At 58.8% G+C, this 23,027-nt stretch overlaps 2 protein-coding genes across 3 annotated transcripts; one reads left to right on the forward strand and one right to left on the reverse strand.

The window, feature by feature from the left end:
• The first annotated feature begins 115 nt into the window (after positions 1–115).
• PITPNM1 (phosphatidylinositol transfer protein membrane associated 1) lies at positions 116–13,282 on the forward strand. Its single transcript, XM_021685127.1, is given in 25 exon segments — positions 116–260; positions 1,223–1,341; positions 2,755–2,969; positions 3,054–3,175; positions 3,382–3,606; positions 5,084–5,410; positions 5,488–5,583; positions 5,666–5,773; positions 6,473–6,534; positions 6,636–6,886; positions 7,197–7,386; positions 7,473–7,580; positions 7,817–7,974; positions 8,061–8,073; positions 8,075–8,267; positions 8,698–8,868; positions 9,544–9,708; positions 9,926–10,074; positions 10,186–10,296; positions 10,685–10,801; positions 10,982–11,130; positions 11,221–11,370; positions 11,455–11,638; positions 11,962–12,090; positions 12,756–13,282. Coding segments are annotated over 24 exon segments (3,735 nt in total). The 5' UTR covers positions 116–260; positions 1,223–1,263; the 3' UTR covers positions 13,020–13,282.
• A 582-nt stretch (positions 13,283–13,864) lies between these two features.
• Positions 13,865–19,432, reverse strand: LOC110576044 (aryl hydrocarbon receptor interacting protein). Of its 2 annotated transcripts, none has more exons than XM_021685125.1 (6): positions 19,216–19,432; positions 16,228–16,407; positions 15,235–15,423; positions 14,643–14,819; positions 14,403–14,544; positions 13,865–14,177 (listed from the first exon to the last, which is right to left on the reverse strand). In XM_021685125.1, exons 1-6 carry the CDS (start codon positions 19,312–19,314, stop codon positions 13,972–13,974), a joined length of 993 nt encoding a protein of 330 aa, XP_021540800.1. In that variant the 5' UTR covers positions 19,315–19,432; the 3' UTR covers positions 13,865–13,971. The 2 variants fall into 2 exon arrangements, with proteins under 2 accessions (XP_021540800.1, XP_021540801.1); XM_021685126.1 differs by having other exon boundaries at positions 13,868–14,177; positions 14,411–14,544; positions 19,216–19,424.
• Positions 19,433–23,027: the final 3,595 nt, after the last annotated feature.

The raw sequence follows: 23,027 nt of genomic DNA on the forward strand, positions 1-23,027 counted from the left end.
CCCGCGGTAGTGGGGAGGGCCAACCGGGCCCAGGAAAGGGGCGGGGCGGCCGCAGTGACGCGGCCGGCGGCGGGGAGGGACGGCAGGGGCGCCGGCGGGCGGACCCGGAGGAAGGTCGGGGCCATGGGCCCGCGCTGCGCCTCCAGAGGGTCCGGCCACTGCTGGAACCCGAGGCTGGGGCCGGGGGCGCTCCGGGCTCCGACCAACGGCCCGTCCGCCCCCGCCCGTACCGGGTGAGGGGTGCCCGCCCTAAACTAGAGGTGAGCCGGGACGTTGGCGGGCGGGCCAAGAGCGCGGCGGGGGACGGGGACGCCGGGGAGCAAAGGGAAGTGGGGACAATGGGGCCTCTAGCCTGTATGCTGGGTGCGAGGTGGGGAGGTGGGAGGGGTGCCTGCAGCGGAACCGGGGCGCAGGTGGGCGGAGCGGGTCTCCCAGGGTGGGGGCCCGTGGGGTACCCAGTGGAGCCACTCTTGCCTCAGCCCGAAGAGGGGTCAACCCCGGGAAGGATGATGGGGTGGCAGCATAAACGAGTGCCGGGGGTCCAGGAGGGATGCTGAGGAGGGGAAGTCGAGGACCGGGCTGCGGGCCAGAATAGGGAAGGCAGGTCTGGGGGCCGGAGGGGTTAGTTATGTGGTCCTGGAAGGTAGGTTCGGGTGCGGGGGGTGGGGAACACTGACAGACGCTCAGAGGAGGGGCGCACGGATCTGCTCTGCGGAGAGCCACCCCGGGGGACAAGGTTCTAAGCGGATGTCTGGGAGTGGGGGACATGCGACCCCACCGAGTATGGGAAACGGGGTGCAGGGGGCGGGACCCGAGGGGCTGGTTGCGGAAGGCGGGCCAGGAAGGAGGGGACCGGGGCTTCTGGGGGCGCGGCCCCGAGGGATTTTGAGGGGGCTTGGGACGTGGCCGCGGCTGGAGAGGCGAAGGTGGCCCGTTAGCCCGCCGGCCCGCGCCCGCCGCTCCGGGGGGCCCGCGTCAGCGCGCGGTTGCCATGGCGACGGGCGGGCGGGGGACAGGGGCTGCGCGGAAAAGAGGTCAGCGCTCAGCCTCGCTGCGGCTCGCGGCCCCCGGCGGCGCTGGCGGCGGCGCTGGGCTCGCCTCTGCCTCCCCCGTGGCGGGCCCAGGCATGGGGTCGGGCGGCGCGAGCCCTCCGGCCCGCGCGCAGGGCTCGGGGCCGCGCGCCGCCGCCCCGCACTGACTGCCGCGCGGTGCCCTGCGCCAGGCGGAGCGGAGGCCGCGCGCGGCCGGCAGAGCACCTTCAGGATGCTCATCAAGGAGTACCACATTCTGCTGCCCATGAGCCTGGATGAGTACCAGGTGGCCCAGCTCTACATGATCCAGGTGAGGGCGGTGGGAAGCAGGAGACCAAGCGGGCCACACTTCATGATGGGGTAATGGCAGGAGCGCGCAGGCCGTACCTGGGACAAGGGGCTGGGCCCAGCTCAACCCCCATCAGCCCAGCTCTGAGCCTAGGGGAGGACAGAGAAGTACCCCTTCCAATGCGGGGGGTCGGGGAGGGGTGGCTGTGGGAAAAGGGGCAGAAGGGCCTAGCGGTGCCTCCCCATCCCCCAAGTGACTGGCCCCTGGTTGACGCACAGCCCACTTCTGATCTCCTTTAATCCTCCTTAGAATCCTAACCCCTTGCTGGAGGGAAAGGAGTGCATGAGGAGGCAAGAGCGAGAGGCAGGGAGCCAGGAGGGGTGCTAGGTGGTAGAGAAGACTGGAAGGGGGTCCCCAGAGGGTGCATGTTCCTGACAACCCCAGGTGGTCAGGGAGATGGGAATGAGGATCAGACCCCAAAACTGTGACAGACAGGGGCAGGCAGAGACCCAAGAGGGTGAGGCAGGGGTCTGGGCTTGGGAAGGTTGCAGCAAGGCAGGCTCTCAAGGCAGGAAAACTGTTCAGGGCCAGGGAGGCCTGTGTTCCCCAGAAATGAGGGTTAGGGTCTGAAGAGACAGGAGGGCCAGGATCTGGCCTCAGGGGGTTGAGTGAGCCAAGTTCAGGCTCCAGAGCTATAAAAGGGCAGGGAACGTTGCTCTCAAGCTACAAGGGTGTGGCAGGAGCTGGTATTGGGGTCCCAGAGAGGGAGGGGACTGGGGTCAGGTTCTCAGAGAGGTGTGGGCCCCTTTCACTGTCCTCAATTCTTCCAGCCCACCCTCCCAGGCCTCTTTGCTGCCCCTGGAGCACATGCGGCACACTCCTACCTCAGGAGCTTGTATTGACATCCCCTCCGCCTGGAATAGTTCCCCCCAGCCCCATGTGCACTCCACATCTACCCTCCCCCACTTCAAGTCATATTCACACTGTGGTCCTGTCATCTTCCCAATGAGGCTTTCCCTGGTCATCCTGTCATAATCGTACACTTTCTTCTTCCCATAACACTTAGCACTTCTAACATACCATGTCATTTGCTTCTCTTAAGTCCCTCCCTCCCCTGGAACCGAAGTCCCACAGGGCAGGCAGGGGTCTTTGCTTTGTTCATCAACAGGAGGTCCCAATGAATATAATCCCAATATGCCTGGAACAGAGCGGACAATAAGTACGTGAATGAGTGCTGGGTTGCGAGCCCTATAGAGGACTGGACAGCAGCTGTGATCCTGATCCCAGGGAGCTGCAGGGGACCAGGGTCGGGTTTCAGGGGGGTGGAAAGGCTGGGGCTAGGGCTTCAGCACTGTGCAGGGGCCAGGCTGAGCTGGGGACCCCAGGAGCTCAGCTGGGGCTGAGCTGCCCTTTCTGCTCTGCCTCGGGGTGCAGAAAAAGAGCCGGGAGGAGTCGAGTGGTGAGGGCAGTGGTGTGGAGATCCTGGCCAACCGGCCCTACGCGGACGGGCCCGGCGGCAGCGGGCAGTACACACACAAGGTGTACCACGTGGGCTCCCACATCCCAGGCTGGTTCCGGGCACTGCTGCCCAAGGCTGCCCTGCAGGTGGAAGAGGAATCCTGGAATGCCTACCCTTACACCCGAACACGGTGAGTGGGGGGCGGCGGGCCTGGGGCGACAAGAACAGCCCTGGTGGGCACAGCAATGATCCTCACCCCTGACCTGTGCCCCAGGTACACCTGTCCCTTTGTGGAGAAATTCTCCATTGAAATAGAGACGTATTACCTGCCTGATGGGGGGCAGCAGCCGAACGTCTTCAACCTGAGTGGAACTGAGAGGAGACAGCGCATCCTGGGTGAGGCCCAGGGCCAGTGAGGGGACCCCAGAGCCCCTCTCAGGCCACCTGCCACCTCAGTGGGCAGCCTCTGACAAGTCACAGGCTCTCTCCTGGCCTCGGCTTCCTGGTCGTGGAAGGCTGCCCTCCCAATCCCAAGGCAGGGAAGGGGTGGCCAGGGGGTAGGGGACTGGTGTGGTTCAGTGCCACTGGACCCCCCCCCCCAGACACCATCGACATCGTGCGGGATGCAGTGGCCCCAGGAGAATACAAAGCAGAAGAGGACCCCCGGCTGTACCGCTCGGCCAAGACTGGCCGAGGACCGCTGGCTGATGACTGGGCGCGCACAGCGGCCCAAACAGGGCCCCTCATGTGTGCCTATAAGCTGTGCAAGGTCGAGTTCCGCTACTGGGGCATGCAGGCCAAGATCGAGCAGTTCATCCATGATGTCGGTGAGCACCCCGCCACAGGAGGTTCCCTTGACCCAGCATGCACCAGGCACCCTGTGTTTGAGCCAGGGATGCTCCCAGGCTACTGGGGACGCAGAATAAAGCCATCATTTCCATTCGATATGGCACTGAGGCAGAGGGGAGCAGCCCAGCCCGGCTGGGGGCCAGGGGGGCCTAGCCTTGAGGCATAGGTAAGAGTCAGGAGGGCAAGAAGCTAGGGACATGATCTCTGAGGTCCAGAGGGCTCTGACATTCAGAGATGCTGCTTTTCATCCGTTAAGCTTCCAGGATTCTCCAACGTTCTGTGGGTCAAGGGAGACTTAGAAACACTCAAAAGGGTCAGCAGCCCGCACCAGCAACACACTAAGAAGTCCAGCCTAAGGCTGGGACTCTGCCATCATTCTGTTGGGGTCCCTCCTGCTCCCAGCTCCCATGGCCCCATGCTCTGGCCCTGGTATCCAGGAGTCCTGTTTCTAACCCCACAGCACCTGCAGCTCAGCCCCACCCAATCCCCTAGCTCTGAGGGTGGGCCACCTGCTGGTAGAACAGTCCTCAGATGGGGGCGTGCAGAGGCCTGGGCTCCATGGGACCTCCAGTGAGCCACTTCCCATCTCTGCACCTTAGTTTTCCCTTCTGTGAATGGGCAGGAGGCTGGGCCAGGTATTAAGAACTAATACTGACTGAGCATTCACAACATGTAAGGTGCTTGGCTAATCACTTTTCCTGTAAGGTTTCCTTTAACCCCCATCACACCCCTGCAAGGTAAGAACCGCTATTCCCACATTACAGACCAGATGAGGAAATTTAGCTTAGAGAATAATATAGGCTCCTTGTCTTACATTTGTAAAAATACCAGAAAGCACAAATAAGAAAATGAAATCACCCACATATAACTGCTGGTAAGATTCTGATATATTTCCTTCCAGAAGTTTGTAATTATAATCCAACTATTATTAGTTTATTTCCTAGATACTGAAGTTTCTAACTTTATTCCTTTGCTTCAGATGAAAATATCCCAGAATGGGTATCATCTTTCGCTACAAACTTCATTAAGTGCCAACACTTCCATTAACTATTAACACCTTCATTAACTATCAACAATTTCATTAACTGTTAATGCCTAACTGTTAACTCCTCTGAAGAAGTCAGCAAGAAGCTAGCGAGAAAGACAGCAAGAAGCCTTGGTCCCAGCTTCCCAGGGTGTCAGCGTTGGGTTTGTGCTCAGAGTTGGGGTGCCCAGAGGGATAAAAGAGGCAGGGATGGAGGGAGGGAGGTGGGGCAGGAAGACAAATGCCCCAGTTTCTATTCCCAACTCCCGGACGGCACTCGCCCTGCCCTACTTTATGGCTCCGGGTGGGTGGTGTGCCCAGGGGAGCCATCACCCAATGTAGAGGGCTGGGCCTGTGGCTGCCCAGTGGCAGTGGTAGGGAAACTCGGACTGGGGGTGGGGGGCATGGTTCTGATGCCTGGGCACCTACAGGTCTGCGTCGGGTGATGCTACGGGCCCACCGCCAGGCCTGGTGCTGGCAGGATGAATGGACAGAGCTCAGCATGGCTGACATCCGGGCGCTGGAGGAAGAGACCGCCCGCATGTTGGCACAGCGCATGGCCAAGTGCAACTCAGGCAGTGAGGGGCCGGAGGCCCAAGACCCGGGGAAGCCTAGTGTTGAGGCCCGGGCCGCGGCCAGCCATGCTGGCACCCCCGATGGGCCTGAGGCACCCTCCGGCCCCGATGCCTCGCCAGATGCCAGTTTTGGCAAGCAGTGGTCCTCCTCCTCCCGTTCCTCCTACTCATCCCAGCATGGAGGTGAGGCTGGGGCACAGGGGAGGGAGGGAGCCGCCTTCAGGCTGGACGCCCAGGCTGAGGTGGGTGTGGCCCTGCAGGGGGCGTGTCTCCCCAGAGCTTGTCTGAGTGGCGCATGCAGAACATCGCCCGAGACTCAGAGAACAGCTCCGAGGAGGAGTTCTTTGATGCCCACGGTCAGCACCACAGCCCTGCTGGGGGTGGAGGTGTCCCTGAGCAGCTCCCACTGCCCCATGATACAGCCCCTCGTCCTTTCAGAAGGCTTCTCGGACAGTGACGAGGTCTTCCCCAAGGAGATGACCAAGTGGAACTCCAATGACTTCATTGATGCCTTTGCCTCCCCTGTGGAGGCTGAGGGGACACCAGGTAAAGATTGCCAGCCACCAGCACCCTATATGCAGTCGACGCTCCGAGAAACACTCAGTCCTAAGCTTAATGGGGTCCTAAATCGAATGTCAATCCGGGGAGGGTGCTCATTAAATACACAGATGAATGGTGAGTGGATAAGGGATGGATAGATGGATGGGATTAGACTGTATTCCAAGTTCAGACATAGCCCAAAACATGAAGGAATTAATTTGGAGTCCAGGAAGGCTTCACATGGGAGGTGATGTCTAAGCCGCATTTTGAAGGATTGGACTAGCTCTGTCCAACAGAACTTTCTGTGATGATGGAAATGTTCTAGCCACTAGCTACGTGTGGTTTCTAAGCACTCGAAATGTGGCTAGTGCGACTGAGGAGCTGAATTTTGTATTGTATTGCATTTTAATTTATTTCAGTTTAAATAGGCACACATGGCTGGTGGCTACCATATTGGACAGGGAGGATTAGAAGGAATTTTCCGGGCAAACAGGCATTGTAGGGAGAGGCGTCCCTGACAGCAGCAGGACCAGCATGTGCAAAGGCCCAGAAATGTGAAATGACCCATGAGAGCCTGATGAGGGAGGACAGAGGAAGATGGGGGGTTGCTCGGGCAGACAGCAAAGCAGGGGTATCTGAAGTACCAGATGAGGGGATCCCCACAGGCCCCTCAGCCTCCTTCACTGGCTTCACCCTGTCCTACAGACCCTGGAACCGAGGCCACCAAAGACATTGGGGATGGGGCCCGAGCACCCAGGGACTCAGAGGTGAGTATGGTCAGCCACCGCACGTCTGCAGTTCTGCCCCCCCCCGCCCCCGCCAGGCAGGCTACTGCTCTTGACACCCCGGCACCCACTGTGCCCCACAGGGCCCAGACGGAGCCGGGGAGCTGGGGGCCGAGGCATGTGCAGTCCACGCTCTCTTCCTCATCCTGCACAGCGGCAACATCCTGGACTCAGGCCCCGGAGATGCCAACTCCAAGCAGGCGGACGTGCAGACCCTGAGCCTGGCCTTTGAGGCTGTCACACGAATCCACTTCCCCGAGGCCTTGGGCCACGTGGCACTGCGTCTGGTGCCCTGCCCACCTATCTGCGCTGCTGCCTATGCCCTTGTCTCCAAGTACTGGTCAGGGGTGGATGGGTGGGGGGACATACAGGGTCTTCAAGGTGCGGCAAGCACGGGGCTCCAGGGACCAGAGAGGCCCCGTGAGGAAGGGGGAGGAGGCCGGGAAGCCAGACACCTGGGCCGGTCACCCACCCAACTGGACTCCAGTTTCTAGTCAGTGGCTCCATGCCAAAGGCCCCTTGGGTGCTGATGCTCCCCACAAAGGCCCCACGGTGCTAGGACTTGCCAACAGGCCAAGGGGACTCGGAGGGGCAGTGGAGGGGCTGGAGGCCCTCCCACCCACCCGCCACACCTCCTCCTACAGCCTGAGCCCCTACAGCCACGACGGTGACGGCCTGTCCCGCTCCCAGGACCACATTCCCCTGGCTGCCCTGCCACTGCTGGCCACCTCATCCTCCCGGTACCAGGGCGCGGTGGCCACTGTCATCGCTCGCACCAACCAGGCCTATGCTGCCTTCCTGCGCTCCCCTGAGGGTGCTGGCTTCTGCGGGCAGGTCAGGGGGTTGGGATGTCCCGGGGAGTCCTCCAGCTGCCTGCCTCTGCCGGAGCCCCTCCTGATGGCGCCACTCTCCCGGCTCAGGTGGTGCTGATCGGGGACGGCGTCGGCGGGATCCTGGGCTTTGATGCGCTCTGCCACGGTGCCGGTGCGGGCTCGGGGAGCCGGGGCAGCAGCCGCCGAGGGAGCATGGTCAGTGTGGCCGAACCCTGCCGCCTCAGAAGGGGGGGTGTCTCTCCAGCTCTAGGGCTCTGGCCCCTGCAATAGGACTTCTCTTCGGGCAGCTCCCCAGCTGCCCCTCTTGGACTCCGCCCGAGGTCTTTCCTGGAGTCCCTGCCCAGCCCTCAAGCCTCTCTCCTCACTTCCAAATAAGTAGAAATCGAATCGTCTCCAATCCTAAGGATATTTCTGTCCCCTGTTTTGTCTAGAACAATGAGCTGCTTTCCCCGGAGGTCGGCCCAGTGCGGGACCCCCTGGCAGATGGGGTGGAGGGGCTGGGCCGGGCCAGCCCAGAACCCTCAGTCCTGCCTGCCCAGCTCACCCCCAGCGACATGACCAGTCCTGAGCCCGAGGGTGCTCAGAACAGGTGACACTTCTGCCCCATAACCCATGCCCTGGGCTTGTGTTGGGCTGTGGAGGAAGCAGCACTGAGCACCCCTCCGCCCCCCACAGCCTGCAGGCAGCCCCCCCCAACCACCTCCTTTGGAGAGCCCAGGCGGGCAAGCACAGCCTCCTGCCCACCTGCTGCCACTTCTGAGGCTCCTGATGGCCCCACCAGCGCTGCCCGCCTTGACTTCAAGGTCTCCGGCTTCTTCCTCTTTGGCTCCCCGCTGGGCCTGGTGCTGGCTTTGCGCAAAACCGTGATGCCCGCCTTGGAGGGTGAGCCCTCGAGGTGGGGGTGGGAGCCACACCTTTGCCTTCATCTGCTCCTCCCTAGCTCTTTTGTCCCCCATGAGATGCTGGCTTTATTGCCATACCCCACTGTACAAAGATGCTGGCTAGAGAAGGGGAACCTGAGGCCCAGAAAGAAGGGACTTGCCAAGGCCAAGTTTCCCTTCTCCGCTTGAGAAGGGGTCTGACAGGCAGGGGAAATACTTCATCCTGAATCACATCAGCAGATGAAGGGTCTGATCTCTTCTTAGCCGAGACACCTGTCTCACTTTCTCGGGACCCTGGTGACCTCCCGGGGACTGCAGTTTGGGAAGTGCTGGCTCAGGGTCACGCAGCCCATCAGGTGCTGCTTCCCACACCCCCTGCCTCCCAGCATGCCCAGCTGAACCTCCTCCTTCCTTTATCTTCTGGGTTCCAGTGGCCCAGATGCGCCCAGCCTGTGAACAGATCTACAACCTCTTCCACGCGGCCGACCCCTGCGCCTCCCGCCTTGAGCCCCTGCTGGCCCCCAAGTTCCAAGCTATCGCCCCACTGGCCGTGCCCCGCTACCAGAAGTTCCCCCTGGGAGACGGCTCATCCCTGCTGTTGGGTATGCTCCCAACCAAGATAAAGGGGAGAAGGAGGAGGGCAGCAACAGGGAGGGATGGGAATGGACTCCCCGCACCCAAGAAGATGTGAGCTGGTTCCTACATCCTTGATGACCTCTCATGTCACCAGTCCCAAGACCACGGAGCCCTATCCTAGCCCTTTGTGAGGTCTGGATCCCCAAGACCCTCTGACATTCTCTGCCAAGGAGTGGGGGCCAGTAGTGATGGCTGGGCTGGAGAAAGGAGCCAGTGGCACTGGGGTGCTGGTGTCTGGGAATAGCTACAATGTGGGGGGCTGCTGTATCTGCATGTAAGGGTGCACAGCATATCCATACGCACTTGTGTTCATGTCTCGGTATGGGGCATGTACCCGTATGCATGCAAGTGGGTACCCATTTGGCCCCGTGAGAGGAGTGGGCCTGTGTTGGAGGGGTGGTAGCAGGCATTCTGGCAGGGACATAGTGGGCTGTCAGCATGAGCTAGGAGGAGAGAATGCCCCCTACTCTTCCTTTGCATCCAAATGTGGGGCACTTTAGCCTCAGCCAAGACCTGACCAGGGAGGGCTGGCAGGGGAGATGGTGTAGGTGCAGGGACCAAGCTGTCTTGGAAGCCCTGGGTGGGAAGACAGGAGGGCAGCCTGGCTCAGACCGCTGCTCAGGTTGCCTCACCTCCCCCAGCTGACACTCTGCAGACACACTCAGGCCTCTTTCTGGAAGAGCTGGAGATGTTGGTGCCCTCAACACCCACCTCTGCCAGCGGTGCCTTCTGGAAGGGCAATGAGTTAGGCACCGATCCACCGACCCAGCCAGCTGCCCCCAGCACCACCAGTGAGGTGGTTAAGAGTAAGTCACCCAGCCACCCAGCCTGGGGAGGGGACACTTATTCTACCTCCCCTGCCCCCAGCGTTTGCTCTGGAACCAGAGGGCCCCAGCACCCAACCTTGGACTTGGCAAAGGGCAGGCTTGGCAGAAAGGAGGGAGGAAAGAGCACCCAGGGGCCAGACACGTGGGCACGAGGTGGGAGGCCACCCCTGACTCACTGCCCAACGTGGCCGTGCAGTCCTGGAGCGCTGGTGGGGGACCAAGCGGATTGACTACTCGCTCTACTGCCCCGAGGCGCTCACCGCCTTCCCCACCGTCACGCTGCCCCACCTCTTCCACGCCAGCTACTGGGAGTCGGCTGATGTGGTGGCCTTCATCTTGCGCCAGGTGGGCCAGGGGATACGGGGTGGGAGATGTGAACCGGATGAGGGATGGGGAGCCCCGGGCCAGGGGAGGCGCAGCCCCAGGCTCCCCGTTCACGTGGCCTCACGTGCACAGGTGATCGAGAAGGAGCAGCCACAGCTGACGGAATGCGAGGAGCCGTCCATCTACAGCCCGGCCTTCCCCAGGGAGAAGTGGCAGCGCAAACGCACGCAAGTCAAGATCCGGGTATGTGCCCTGCCCCTCGCGCCCTCAGGAGCAAGACCCTGCCCTCTCTCCCCAGCATCCCCGCCCAGCTCCTTCCCGGGATCTTCCCCGGTGCCGCCCCCGCCCCCTACAGTCCTGGCCCCGCCTCCTCGAGCCTCGGCCCCGCCCCTGGGAACCAGGAATCTCCTCCCCTTCCACCGCTGATTCGGACGTCGGATCCTCGCTCTCCGCACGGATCCTCATCCCCTGAATCCCGTCCTGTCACGGCTCCATCCCCTGGGAGCCGCAGTTTACACGCACCCCCGACCTCAGGTCGGGTCGGAAAAGCCCCCACCATTGGGCCTTGCCCTGTCTGGGCGCGGGTCCCACCCCCGCCGGGCTGCGCGCTCACGCCGTCTCCTCCCGCCAGAACGTCACTTCCAACCATCGGGCAAGCGACACGGTCGTGTGCGAGGGCCGCCCCCAGGTGCTGAATGGGCGCTTCATGTACGGGCCCCTGGACGTGGTCACGCTCACTGGAGAGAAGGTCAGGACACGGCGGCCTTGGCCCCGGGTACACCCGCCTCCATCGAGCCGACCTCGCGCCCACGGGGAACTCTCGGTCCCTCCACCCCCGACGACAGCCCGCCCAGACCCTCCTCCACTCCGGGTCCGGGGGTGCGCGGGGCTCCGGCCCATGGGCCCTCTCGCCCGCTCTCCCCACCAGGTGGACGTCTACATCATGACGCAGCCGCTGTCGGGCAAGTGGATCCACTTCGGCACTGAGGTCACCAACAGCTCCGGCCGCCTCACCTTCCCGGTGCCCCTCGAGCGCGCGCTGGGCATCGGCGTCTACCCGGTGCGCATGGTGGTCAGGTGAGCGCCGGACGGGCCGGGCTTCCGCGGGCCGGGGCTCTGCCGGGGCCTCACTCTCCCTGTGCCGCTCACGCCGTCCGTGGGCCGCAGGGGCGACCACACGTACGCCGAGTGCTGCCTGACCGTGGTGGCCCGCGGCACCGAGGCCGTGGTCTTCAGCATCGACGGCTCCTTCACCGCCAGCGTCTCCATCATGGGCAGCGACCCGAAGGTGCGCGCCGGCGCCGTGGACGTGGTCAGGTAGGAGCGGCGCCACCCCCCTTGGCCGCCGCGGTGACTGGCCGCACCCCCGGTGTTGGAGCTGACTGCCGTCCCACCCCGCAGGCACTGGCAGGACGCCGGCTACCTGATCGTGTACGTGACGGGCCGGCCCGATATGCAGAAGCACCGCGTGGTGGCCTGGCTGTCGCAGCACAACTTTCCTCACGGCGTCGTCTCCTTCTGCGATGGCCTCACCCACGACCCACTGCGCCAGAAGGCGATGTTTCTGCAGAGCCTGGTGCAGGAGGTGCTGCTGCGGAGGGTCCCGCTCCGCCCCCTCCCGGGGCAGTAGGACCCGCGGAGGCCCACCTGGTCCCACCCTCCCGCCCCGGGACCCTAACTGGCTGGAGAGGCCCCTATGGCTCGGCCCCCTACTGGTCCGAGAGGCCTCTAGTCCTCCTGACCAACTCCGGCTCGCGTCGTGGCCCGGTGACGTGAGCCCTGTGGCCCCGCCTCCGTCCGACGAGCCCCGCCCTCGAAACCCTCTGACCTGGGATGCCGAGCGGACCCACCCCGGTCTCGCCCCCGCCCCCCGCCCCTAGGATGGCTGACTGGCCCCTCCCGCCACAGGTAGAACTGAACATCGTGGCTGGCTATGGGTCCCCTAAAGACGTGGCCGTCTATGCGGCGCTGGGCCTGCCCCCGAGCCAGACCTACATCGTGGGCCGTGCGGTGCGGAAGCTGCAAGCTCAGTGCCAGGTGAGGACCGAGTGAAGGAGGTGAGGGCCGAGTGAAGGCAGGGATTGGGAGCTGGCCAGGGAGCCCGAGCCTAGGTCTGAGGCCATGAGAACCACCTGTGTAAAGAAGCACCTGAGGGGATGGCTATAAAAAGGCCAGCTGGCCTCAGGGGACTGGGTTCCTCCTAGGGTAGGGTCATGAACAGCTTGGAGCTCCTGGGCAGGCCAGGATTGATAACCGAGGCGGGGGTGTGCTCAGGACCTTGAGTGCTTGGTCCACTCTGGCTTGGCCCTGGGCATGGACCTTGAGCTTTCGGAGCCCCAATTTCCTGTCTGTAGAACAGAAATGATGACCTGGCACCAACCTCCACAGCTCTCATGAACATCACACAACACGCACAGGGCCGGGAACAAAGCAAGTGCTCACTGAATGTTAGTTGCTGTTCTTTCCCGCCAAGACCTCAGGAAACTGAAGCCCAGAGAGGCGCAGAGCGAGGACTAAAGCCAGGGTGCTCTGGCTCCCAATCTGGGGTTCCTATCTGCTGAGAGAAGGCTACGGGTCAGGCTGTGCCAGGCCTATAGCGCTGCCAGCACTGGGCGAGCCTGGGGGCGTCGGGGGGGCAGGCGAGGGCTGCATGTGGGCCTGAGACCAGCCGTGGCCTCATCCCTGCCCACCTCTGCCCACAGTTCCTGTCAGATGGCTACGTGGCCCACCTGGGCCAACTGGAGGCAGCCTCCCACCCTCATGCCCCCACGGGACCCTCCAGGGCCGCCCTGGCCAAGAGCAGCTACGGCGGGGCCACCCCTGTGGACTTCCTGCGCAAGCAGAGCCAGCTGCTTCGCTCCAGGGGCCCCAGTCAGGTGGAGCGCGAGGGCCCAGGGACACCACCCACCACCCTGGCCAGAGGCAAGGCCCGGAGCATCAGCCTCAAGCTGGACAGCGAAGAGTGAGGCCCACACTGTGGCTGGCCCTGAGTTATTTATTCATGTACGCGAGGGGCCCAAGTGGCACATGCAGGCGGGCTGGGGGCCCAGACCTGTGGCCCCCCAACCCCACACCCTGCATCTTTGTCTGCCCCTTGGTGTTACTTCCCTTTCATGTCAGGGGCACCTAGCCTCGGTGGGGGGAGGAGGGAGCGGCAAGGGCCCAGAGGCTTTTCCAGTGTGTGTAAATCTATGAAAATAAACCACGTGTAACCCACCTGACTGCCCACGTGCCTGGCACCACAGCGCAACCAAGCCCAGTTTCCAGTTTGATGGGGACACTGAAGGGCTGAGAGGGGCCAGGATGCACCCAGGGTCAGAGCATGGGTTAGAGGCAAGGCCAGAATGGGGGCCGGGGCCTCGGAGGTCTCATGGAGGGCTCTTTCCTCCCTTCTACCCGAGGCTGCCTCCTGAATAGTCATCCCACCCCACCGCACCCTCCCCACCTGGGTCAGCCCTTCAGTTCGCAGGGGCCTAGGGCCATAAGACCACGGGACCAGAGGCTGGAGGGGAGAGCTACACTGGGGGGCCCATCTCACTCAGGCCCTCCTGGCTGTGCCTTTGTCTCCCCCTGAAGACTGAAGGCCCCCAGGCACCTCGGCCCTGGCCAGCAAAAAACCACTTCCTTTGTGACAGAGATCCTCCTCCTCACCTCTGTTGGGCACACTGAGGCCCAGAGAGGTCTTGGAGCTGGTAAATGGGAAGCTGGGATTAGAACCCCAAACCTTTGCCTCCCAAAACCTCCCGAGTACCAGAAATTCGAGGTGATAACCCTGGCTCCCCCAATGGATCAGCTCGGCAGGCCCAGGGAGAGATAAATACAGCCTTTATATACAGAGAGGCGGGACGTAGCAGGGGCAGGGGTCCTGGCGGCGGCAGCAGTGGGCGAGGCAGGGCGGGCAGGGTGGGCAGGGCCCTATCAGTGGGAGAAGATGCCCCGGAAGCGAGCCTTGTCCTCTTCGTCCTTCTGCCGGATCCGTGCCTCCAGGGCCCGCAGCTCACGGCTCACGATGGGCGCCAGGGCGGGGTCCAGCTCCAGCACCTTGGCAAAGTCAGCCTGGGCCTCCTGGGCGTTCCACACGGCCGCGTGCGCCTTGCCCCGCTTGAAGTAGGCCTTGACATTGTCTGCAGGGGCACCAGCGGGCAGCAGGCGTGCAAAGGCATGAGGGTCGGGGTGGGGGGCAGGACAAGCCAGCCGCCCGGCCTGACTTTCTGGCACCGTGGTCCCCTCCTGGGTCAGAGCCCTCCCAACCCGAGGATGCCAACCACACCCTGCCGAACCCCGTCACTGGCAGCGCAGAGCCCACGGCCCTGCCTGGGTGGGGGACGTGCGCTGGGGCCCGTGCTCACCGTCATACTTGTTGAGGATGGAAGAGCAGTGGTCCAGCACCTCATAGTACTCCTGTGCCACCAGCTTGCACTGGCAGTAATTGAGCAGCAGCGGGGTGATCTGCTGATCCAGCTGGATCCAGTCAGGGGACCCGGGCTGCTCCTGGGGGCACGGGCGCAGGGCGAGGGCAGAAGGTGCTGAGAGCCGGGTCCCTTGGCTCCCCACCTCACCGCCCCCACCCACAGCCCCTGGGGCCGCACCTTCATCTGCAGGTTCTTGAGGCAGGCGATGGCGTCGTAGTACTTGGCGGCGGCCTCCTTCACGTGGCCCTCACGGTACAGCTTGTTGCCCTCCTGGTGGATGACCGGCACTGCCTTGGCCTTCTCCTCGTCTGTCATGGCCCAGGGGTCCTGCTGGTACGTGCCGGGGTTCTCCACCTGCCAGAGCGCGGGCCGCATCAGGGGGTGAGGCCCAGGGGTGGGGGGGACCACGGCTTCTCCGCGGCAGGCCTGCCTGGCCTCTGGGCCTCGGACGCCAGGAGCAGAACCACTTGTTCACTCACTGACCACTCGACAACCGTTGAAGTCGCACCACCTACCTGCCCAGCTTCCAGGAACAGAGCCGTGAACAAGACGGTGAAAAGCCCCACCCTCACGGAGACTTCTGGAGGCAGTGGGCTCCCCCCTTCCCAGGCAGGGGGGCGACCCAGGGGGACTGCCGGGGTCCCACCAGGCGTTCTTGTACCCGCCCTGTCCCGAACCCCCAACAGTCCATCCACCGAGCCCACAGCCCCGGGCAGGAAGGCAGGGCCAGTTCCTGCCGTGAGGCCCCTGGGGCTTGGTGGCCCCTCACCTTAAGCATCTCAATGTCGAAGATGAGAGGCTGGGGGTTCTGCTGCAGGGCGTCCAGGTCGGCATGGCCCAGGGAACTGTGCTCGTGCATCTGGGCGACACCACAGCAGTGCCGCTGGCCCTCCAGAGGGTCCTTGCCCGCTGCGATGTTGCGCAAACTCTTGGCCACCAGCGGATACAGGACCACATGCTGCAGAAAGGCGGGTGGGCACCAGGGGCTCTGTCAGCATGGGCTGCCTGGTCACCAGGCCCAAGAGGCCCAGCCCCTGGCCCCATCACCATCTGAGAAAGGACACTGAAGCCCGGAGGGGGCAGCAACTGGCTCAGGCCCCAGTCCGTTAAAACGCGGGAGGGCTTCTCCCTCAGGAGTCCTCTGGCGTCCCAGCCTTCTGTTCTGGCGAAGTCCCCAGCTCCTGCCACACTCCCTGGCCACCAAACCAAGCACCCCTCCCACGCCCAACACAAACACACACTCTCACTGTCAACCCATCTCCCCTGCGCTTACAAGCTCAGTGAGACTCTTGCCTCTTCCTCCTCCTGGAGGTGTAGCCCACAAGCTGGACTTCTCACTGTACTGGGGTCCCTCCCTCCACATTCTGTTCTCAGCGTCTCTTCCTTCTCTCCTGCCCCAGCCCCACCCCATTCAGGGCCTGTCTCAGGTCTGGGCCCAAGATAGAAACTCAAAGCCCTTGGCTGAGACCTCCAGGCATAGAGGACCTAGCCTTTGACCTTTCACTAGGAACAGCTGCTGAGATGGTGGGACCCAGACTAACCCCCACCCCAGTACAACCAGCTCTGCTCACTGCCCCTACTACCTATATGGGGGCAGTCTGGCTAATGAAGAGGAGAAGGCAGAAGAGGCCAGGACCCCAGTGTCCTATTGTTGTGGCGCCCTGGAGGGAGTTGGCGGTGGCCTAGCTAGGGCACAGGCCCTGGGATGGGGAATAGGGAACGGCAGGACAGACACCACAGGCAGGTGCGGGATGCCAGGTACCTTGACATCACAGCAGAACTGGGCGATCTCCCCCTCACGCATGGTGCACACGATGGTCTCCCACACAGGCAGCTTGAACTTCTTGCCAATGATGAGCTCCATGGGCTTGCCACGCACCCGGCTGTCGTCCAGCACGGCGCCCTCCTTGTTGCTGTGCAGAGTCCGATAGTGGAACGTGGCCTGCAGGCCACATGTGGGATAAGGCAAGGGCACAAGCCCTCACCAGGCCCCCAAGGACAAGCCCAGCTCCCAGCCTGCATATAGCACGGGGTACAGGACTCGCCCAAGGGTCACTACCTGACCTCTACCCCACCACCCAGGGGAAGAAACTAAGTCACACGGTTTGGGGGTGGACAGGCTGGGATGGGATCCCAAGCACTCTGGCACCAAATGTTCTTTCAGTAAATATTTTTATTTTTTTTTAAAGATTTTTTTTTTAATTTGTTCATTTGAGACAGAGAGATACAGAGAGAGAGAGCATGAGCAGGGGGAGTTGCAGAGGGAGAGGGAGAAGCAGGCTCTCCGCCGAGCAGGGAGCCGGATGTGGGACTCGATCCCAGGACCCTGGGATCATGACCTGAGCCGAAGGCAGAGGCTTAACCATCTGAGCCACCCAGGCTCCCCTCTTTCAATAAATATTTACTGAGCATATATTATGTGCCTGAGCTCTGTGCTAGACACAGCAGTAAACAAAGACAAAAGTCCCTGCACCCACAGAGTTCACATGGAACTTCTAGAGAAAGGAGATGAGTCTGAAACAAAACAGTGTACTGTGGACAGTGGAGCTAAGGGCTACAGATCAGAAAACAAAATGCAGCAGAGGAAGACTGGGCAGATTTATACACGGGAGGCAGGCACCGTCTGAGAAGGCAACATTTCAGCAGAGATCCGAAGAGAGGCAGAGAGAAAGCACGCCAGACCAGATGCTGGGGTAGGACACTTGTGTGAACCTTCTAGGCCAAAAGAACAGCAGGTCGATCGTGTGGTGTGTTCAAGAAGCATCAAGGCCAGTGTGGCAGAAGCAGAGTGAATGAGGGGAGGGGTGCACTGTGGGGTCACCGGAGTCAAGGGGACAGATCCTGCAGGGCCTGGAGGGTGTGGTGAGGATGTCGTGTTTTTACTCTGGGCGGCTCCACACGGAGGAGGGACAGGATCTGACTTGGGTTCCACAGCTGTCAAGATGAGAGAATAGAATGCGGAGGGGGGGGGTGTGCGGGGCGGGGGGCAGATGCAGGAAGGTGAGTTAGGCGGTGAGTGCAGTAGGTCAGGGCAGACAACAGAGGCCTGGACCAGAGTGGTAATGGAAGAAACCATGAGAAGTGGTCAGATCCTGGGTGCATTCTCAAGATGTGAGCGAACAGGAGGGGCCATGGAGACTGGGAGGGTTTTGGCCTGAGCAACCAGAAGGCCGAAGGTGCCCTTCACTGAGATGGGGAAAGACTGGGTGCAGCAGGTTAAGTTTGAGTTGCCAACCAGCCATCCAAGTGGTGACGGTGAGTTGGGAGCTGGATATCAGGTTTAAGGAAGAGGCGTAGCCAGAAATACACCTGTGGGAGTAGTCCAGGCATGGAGGGCTTTTTAGGGATGAGCCTGGGGAGATCATCTGCGGGTGAGTGCAGAGAGAAGAGATCTGAAGACTGAACCCTTGGCAGGATATAGGTAGAGAAGCCCACGTTCTTGCCCACCACACCAGGCCGCACCCCTGAACTCCGTTTCCAAGTCAGTACACTGGAAGCACTCATAGTATCCATCCCACGTTGTGGGAATGAAAGGAAATAAACCTGTGGGGTATTTAGCACAGGGCTCACTGTGAGCACTCAGTCTACGCTGGGGATTGTTACTGGGTATTGCCTGTCCTGTTTTTTGGTGCCACTGTTCACATATCTTCACTATCTTTACAATGTCTCTCCTTCTGGTGTCTGTTCCATCCAGGATCTCCCTTGCCAGGGCCTTCTTCAAGGCCATCAACCCCCCCAGCCCATCGGGGTATGCAACCACACCCACACCTCCTCTCTCCACTCTGGAAGGAGCCCTCAATATAACTGATCACCAGGACGATGCAGCTTCCCTCGCTCTCAGGGCACTCACACTGGGCCAGCCTAGGATCTTTACCTGCCCAACCTGGGCCTAGTGCAGCTGGAGGACAATGTGTTCATTCACAGCCACTCTCACTTTCGGTGTCCCAGTCTAGGCCAGGATCTTTGGTCATTCATTCAATATGCATGTTCTGTGTGACTGCTCTGCTGGGCCCAGGGGCTGCCCCTGAGAAGCTCCTGACTCGACAGACAAGTGGCAACCGGGACAGGCCCTCAAGGAGGAGGGAACTGCATGAGCAGAAGCAGGGAAGCCTGGAGACATAGGGGGAGGGGCCTGGAGAGGCATGGATATACAAAGGAGGAAGGTAGTAGGCTCTTTAATTTCCTAGCCCTTATCTGTCCTGAGCAACATCACCTAGCAGTCCTAAAAAACTCTGCCGAAGAGTTCCAGTCTGGCAGACCTGACCTCCGGACATATTCAATAGGTTTGTGTGCTCCGGGGCCTCATTTTTCCCATCTAAACAATGGGAGCTGGTCTAAGTGTTTTCAGAAGGCCCTCCCATCTATAAAAGAACTGGAACCTTGCAACCCGGAGGCCCAGGGCCTCCTCCTCAGTCCCGGGGCACCTCCCAGGTCCCAGGTCTCCTGCTCCGGGTCTCCTCCAGCGCCCGGTCTGCTCAAGCACTGAAGCCAAACCCCTGCAACCTTCTTAGGATGACTGACTGGCTCCCCGACCAATGCGGCCACACGGCCAAGCCACGGGGCGAGGCAGACATATCCAAATTCACCCCCTACTTAAAACCAGACCAACCAGCGTCGAGCTCGGCATGTGAGCAGTAGGGTCACCGACCGCTGCTATCTGGGCATGCGCAACCTCTCGCCTAAGGCCTCCTCCCGCCTCGCATGCGCACCGCGCCGCAGAAGAGTTCGGGGGAGGGGGCTACGCACGAACCTTGGTTCCATCCTGAAAGTCAGGGAGCTCTCCTCGGCCCTCCTGTATCACACGCTTTTGGATCCCGTCCTCCCGGAGTCTTGCGATGATATCCGCCATCCTTCTTCCCCGGTGCTCTCTTTCGGTAACTTCCGGACTCCTTCGGCAGCTTCCGGACCTGCTTCGGCAACTTCTAGAGCTTCGGCAACTTCCGAGATGGCGCCATTTTGGCTGAGGGCAGACGCCAAAAAGGGACTAAACGTAGAGACGGACTGTGATTGGTTCTCTGCGCAGCGGCCGAGCGCGCGCGTCTCGCCAGGGGCGGGTCTGACCGGGGAGGCCCCGGGGCCTGTCGGAGAGGCGGGGCCAGGGTCTGCCGGGCGGGAGCGGGCGGGGCGTCCCCAGCAATCGTGTCCTTGAATGGATTTGGACTGGCCCTCCCGCGTGGTTGTGTGCCCCCACCCAGCCCGTTTAAAGTTGTAGTACTGTGACGGCATTACAGGGCTCGGAGAGTGCGGGGGACTCCGTCCGTAACGCCGCTCCCTGAAGCTACTGTTACTGTGTATCCCTTGCTGGCCTTTAATTTTCTTTTTACGTATGTAGCGCAACGGTGACTTTTGCGTCCTGGATTTTTCTCTTAAAAAAAAAAAAAAGCACCCCAAATAAGTGAAAAATAAAAAATAAAACCAGGAGTAAGAGGCAGGGGAAGGAGAGTTTCAGTATTCCTGTGAGTACGGTAATCGACCAAGAAGGGACCGAGAGAGCCCCTGATGGGGTCAGGAGTGGGTGAGAGTAGTCCCCTGACTCCACAGTGTCAGGCACGTAGTAGGTGCGTAATAAATATTAGGAAATACATGACTGACAGAAGTGAGGTACTCTGGGGACTAAAACAAGGTTTTTCTTGGCCTCTGGAAACTAGCTGTGAACAATAGAGGTGCGAGCCTTCACCCAATTTAAAGGATTCCTACCCCAGGAAGGGGAATGTCTTGAGCCTGTGCCGTGTCTTCGTCCTACCCTCCTAAGTGGGAAGGGTTATTGTCCCTCCCCTCTGACCCAGGTGCTAAGTGCTTCAGACATTCACACTGGTTCATTGCCCACAAGAAGTCCCCTGAGAGAGGTGGGACCTCAGAGGTGAGAGGGAAATGTGCTTTGTTTGGTTGGTTTTTGCTTTCGCTTTATACCAACACCGGAAGTTTCACAGCCAAGCTCTGCCAAATTTTGAAGCAGTTTTGAAGCCTGTATCTTATACAAATTGTTCCAGAAAATGGAAAAAGAGGAAAGCTGACCAATATATTTTATGAGGCTAGCTTAATCTTGATTCCCGCACCAGATAAGTATACCAAAAGACAAGAAAGGTGTAGGCCCGTTTTACTGATACGCAGAGATATGAAAAATACTAAATGAACTATTAAGCTAGCTGAAATCACTAGAGTGCACAAAAATGCATCAATAATGCTAAGTGAATGTCACTCACAAAAAGACAAGTACTATGTAATTCCATTTATATGAGGTACCTAGAGTAGTCAAATTCATAGAGGCAAAGTTGAATGGTGGTTGGTGGGGGAGAGGCAAATGAAGATTTGTTGTTTAATGAGTATAGCATTTCAGTTTTACAATATGAAAAAGTCCTAGAGATTGGTTGTATAACAATGTGAAGATACTTAACACTACTGAACTGTGCACTTAAAAATGTTTAAGATAGTAAGGGGCACCTGGGTGGCTCAGTCGTTAAGCGTCTGCCTTTGGCTCAAGTCATGAACCCAGGGTCCTGGGATGGAGCCCCGCATCGGGCTCCCTGGTCAGCCCAATGCTCAGCCAGGAAGCCTGCTTCTCCCTCTCCCACTCCCCCTGCTTGTGTTCCCTCTCTTGCTGTCTCTCTCTCTCTGTCAAATAAATAAATAAATAAAACCTTTAAAAAAAAAAGTTTAAGATAGTAAATTTTATGTGTATTTTCTGACAATTAAAAATTAAATTTTTTAAAGATTTATTTATTTATTTGAGAGAGAGAGAGAGACAGAGCACAAGCAAGGGGGAAGAACAGAGGGAGACGAAGAAACAGACTCCCTGCTGAGCAGGGAGCCAACACAGGGCTCCATGCCAGGACCCTGAGATCACGACCTGAGCCAAAACCAAGAGTCAGACACTTAACCAACTGAACCATCCAAGTTCCCCTCTCCAATAAATACATAAATGAAATCTTTTAAAAATAATAATAAATAAAATAAAATTTTGATATTTTGTTCATCATGTATTTTTGCCTTAAATTTTATTTTTAAAAATAGTACATTAAAGTATTATTGATCTTGCTTGGTCTTTTGATGGCCCCTTAAATTTTTCACCTTCACCCTGACCCTCCAAAATCCCAGCACTAATAAGAAGACGAATTCCAGGGCAGTTTGGCTCCAGAGTCAGTGAACTACCTTGTTGCAACACTTTTCTGTATCGTAAAACTATCAGGCCTGGAGAATATGATGTTGGAGAATATCTTTGTGATCTTGGGGTGAGGAAACACTTCAAACAAAACTCAAAGAGCACAAACCTGATGGACTTGAACCTATAAAACTGAGGATCTTTTTTTTTTTTTCTTTCAATGAATCTTCGTGTGTAAAGTAGAAGCAAAACAAAATGAATTTATTGACCAATTTATTTTTCAGAAACAAACTGAAATTTTCATTTTATAGCAGGGGCAAACAAAACAAAACCAAACCCAAAATACCTCTGTCACATTCCAGTGATTTGACTAATGACCCAAGTATATGGTGAGAGATGGTGTGTAAAGAAATGCAGCGTCTCTGAAAGCAGTAAACAAATCTGGGGGAGTTTGTTTCAAATGTTAGTGTGTGTCTGCTGGTGGACCCAGTGGCCACAAGCTCTCCCCTTCTGCCTTCTTAGCCTGAACTGAGCAGTCTGTAAACTCTGATCCTTTCTCTGTCTTTCTTTCTTTCTTTCTTTCTTTCTTGTAAATTCACAAAACTTTGGAAGGAAACACAATAAATTTTTGCTTTCAAATGGTTTGATCTACCTCTTTGCCTTTGAAGTGTATGTCTAATTCCTTGTGAGAGAATCCTGGGCCCTCTAGCCCCTCTTCCACAAAACAAACCAGGCAGTGTTCAGCAGCTACCTTTATTTGGACCAGACACACCACTCAGGCAATACTGCCAACAATCAGACCAACGTGACTTGTGAGCAAAACAGACAAAAAGAGGAAACCAAACAGGAACAGTTTCCATTTTCCATGTGTGTTCCCAGGTTTTTGTTTGTTTTTTGAGTTGGCCTTGAGTATGAATTTAGAGGAAGCTAAGGAATACCAAGTACTATACCACGAAGAGATCCTAGATTTACACAACAGATGTGTCATGTCCAGCTGCCCCTTGGCTTCGACAGAGAAAAAGCCCAGAAAGATGAGGAAACTATTAGGAAGGGTGAAATTCTCTCTCAGGAAGCACACTTCCAGATCAGGTTGGAGATACCAGGACTCAAGGTAAAGGGACTTATGTCAGGTGTCCTGTAAAAACATAGAAGACTGGGCACCTGGGTAGCTCAGTCAGTTGAGTCTGCCTTCGGCTCAGGTCACGATCCCAGGGTCCCGGGATTGAGCCCGGCATCGGGCTCCCTGCTCAGCGGGGAGTCTGCTTCTCCCTCTCCCTCTGCCCCTTCCCCTGCTTGTGTTCTCTCCCTTTCTCTCTTTCTCTCTCTCAAATAAATAAATAAAATCTTTAAGAAAATGAAAATAAATAAAAATAAAATTTAAAGAAAAACAGAAGACTAAGGTTTGGAACGAGAATAAATAAGGAGTGTTAAAAAAAAAAAAATCTCTTCTGGGCTGACCCGTT

The sequence above is a fragment of the Neomonachus schauinslandi genome, chromosome 11 (assembly GCF_002201575.2).
Source record: "Neomonachus schauinslandi chromosome 11, ASM220157v2, whole genome shotgun sequence".
Lineage (NCBI taxonomy): Eukaryota > Metazoa > Chordata > Mammalia > Carnivora > Phocidae > Neomonachus > Neomonachus schauinslandi.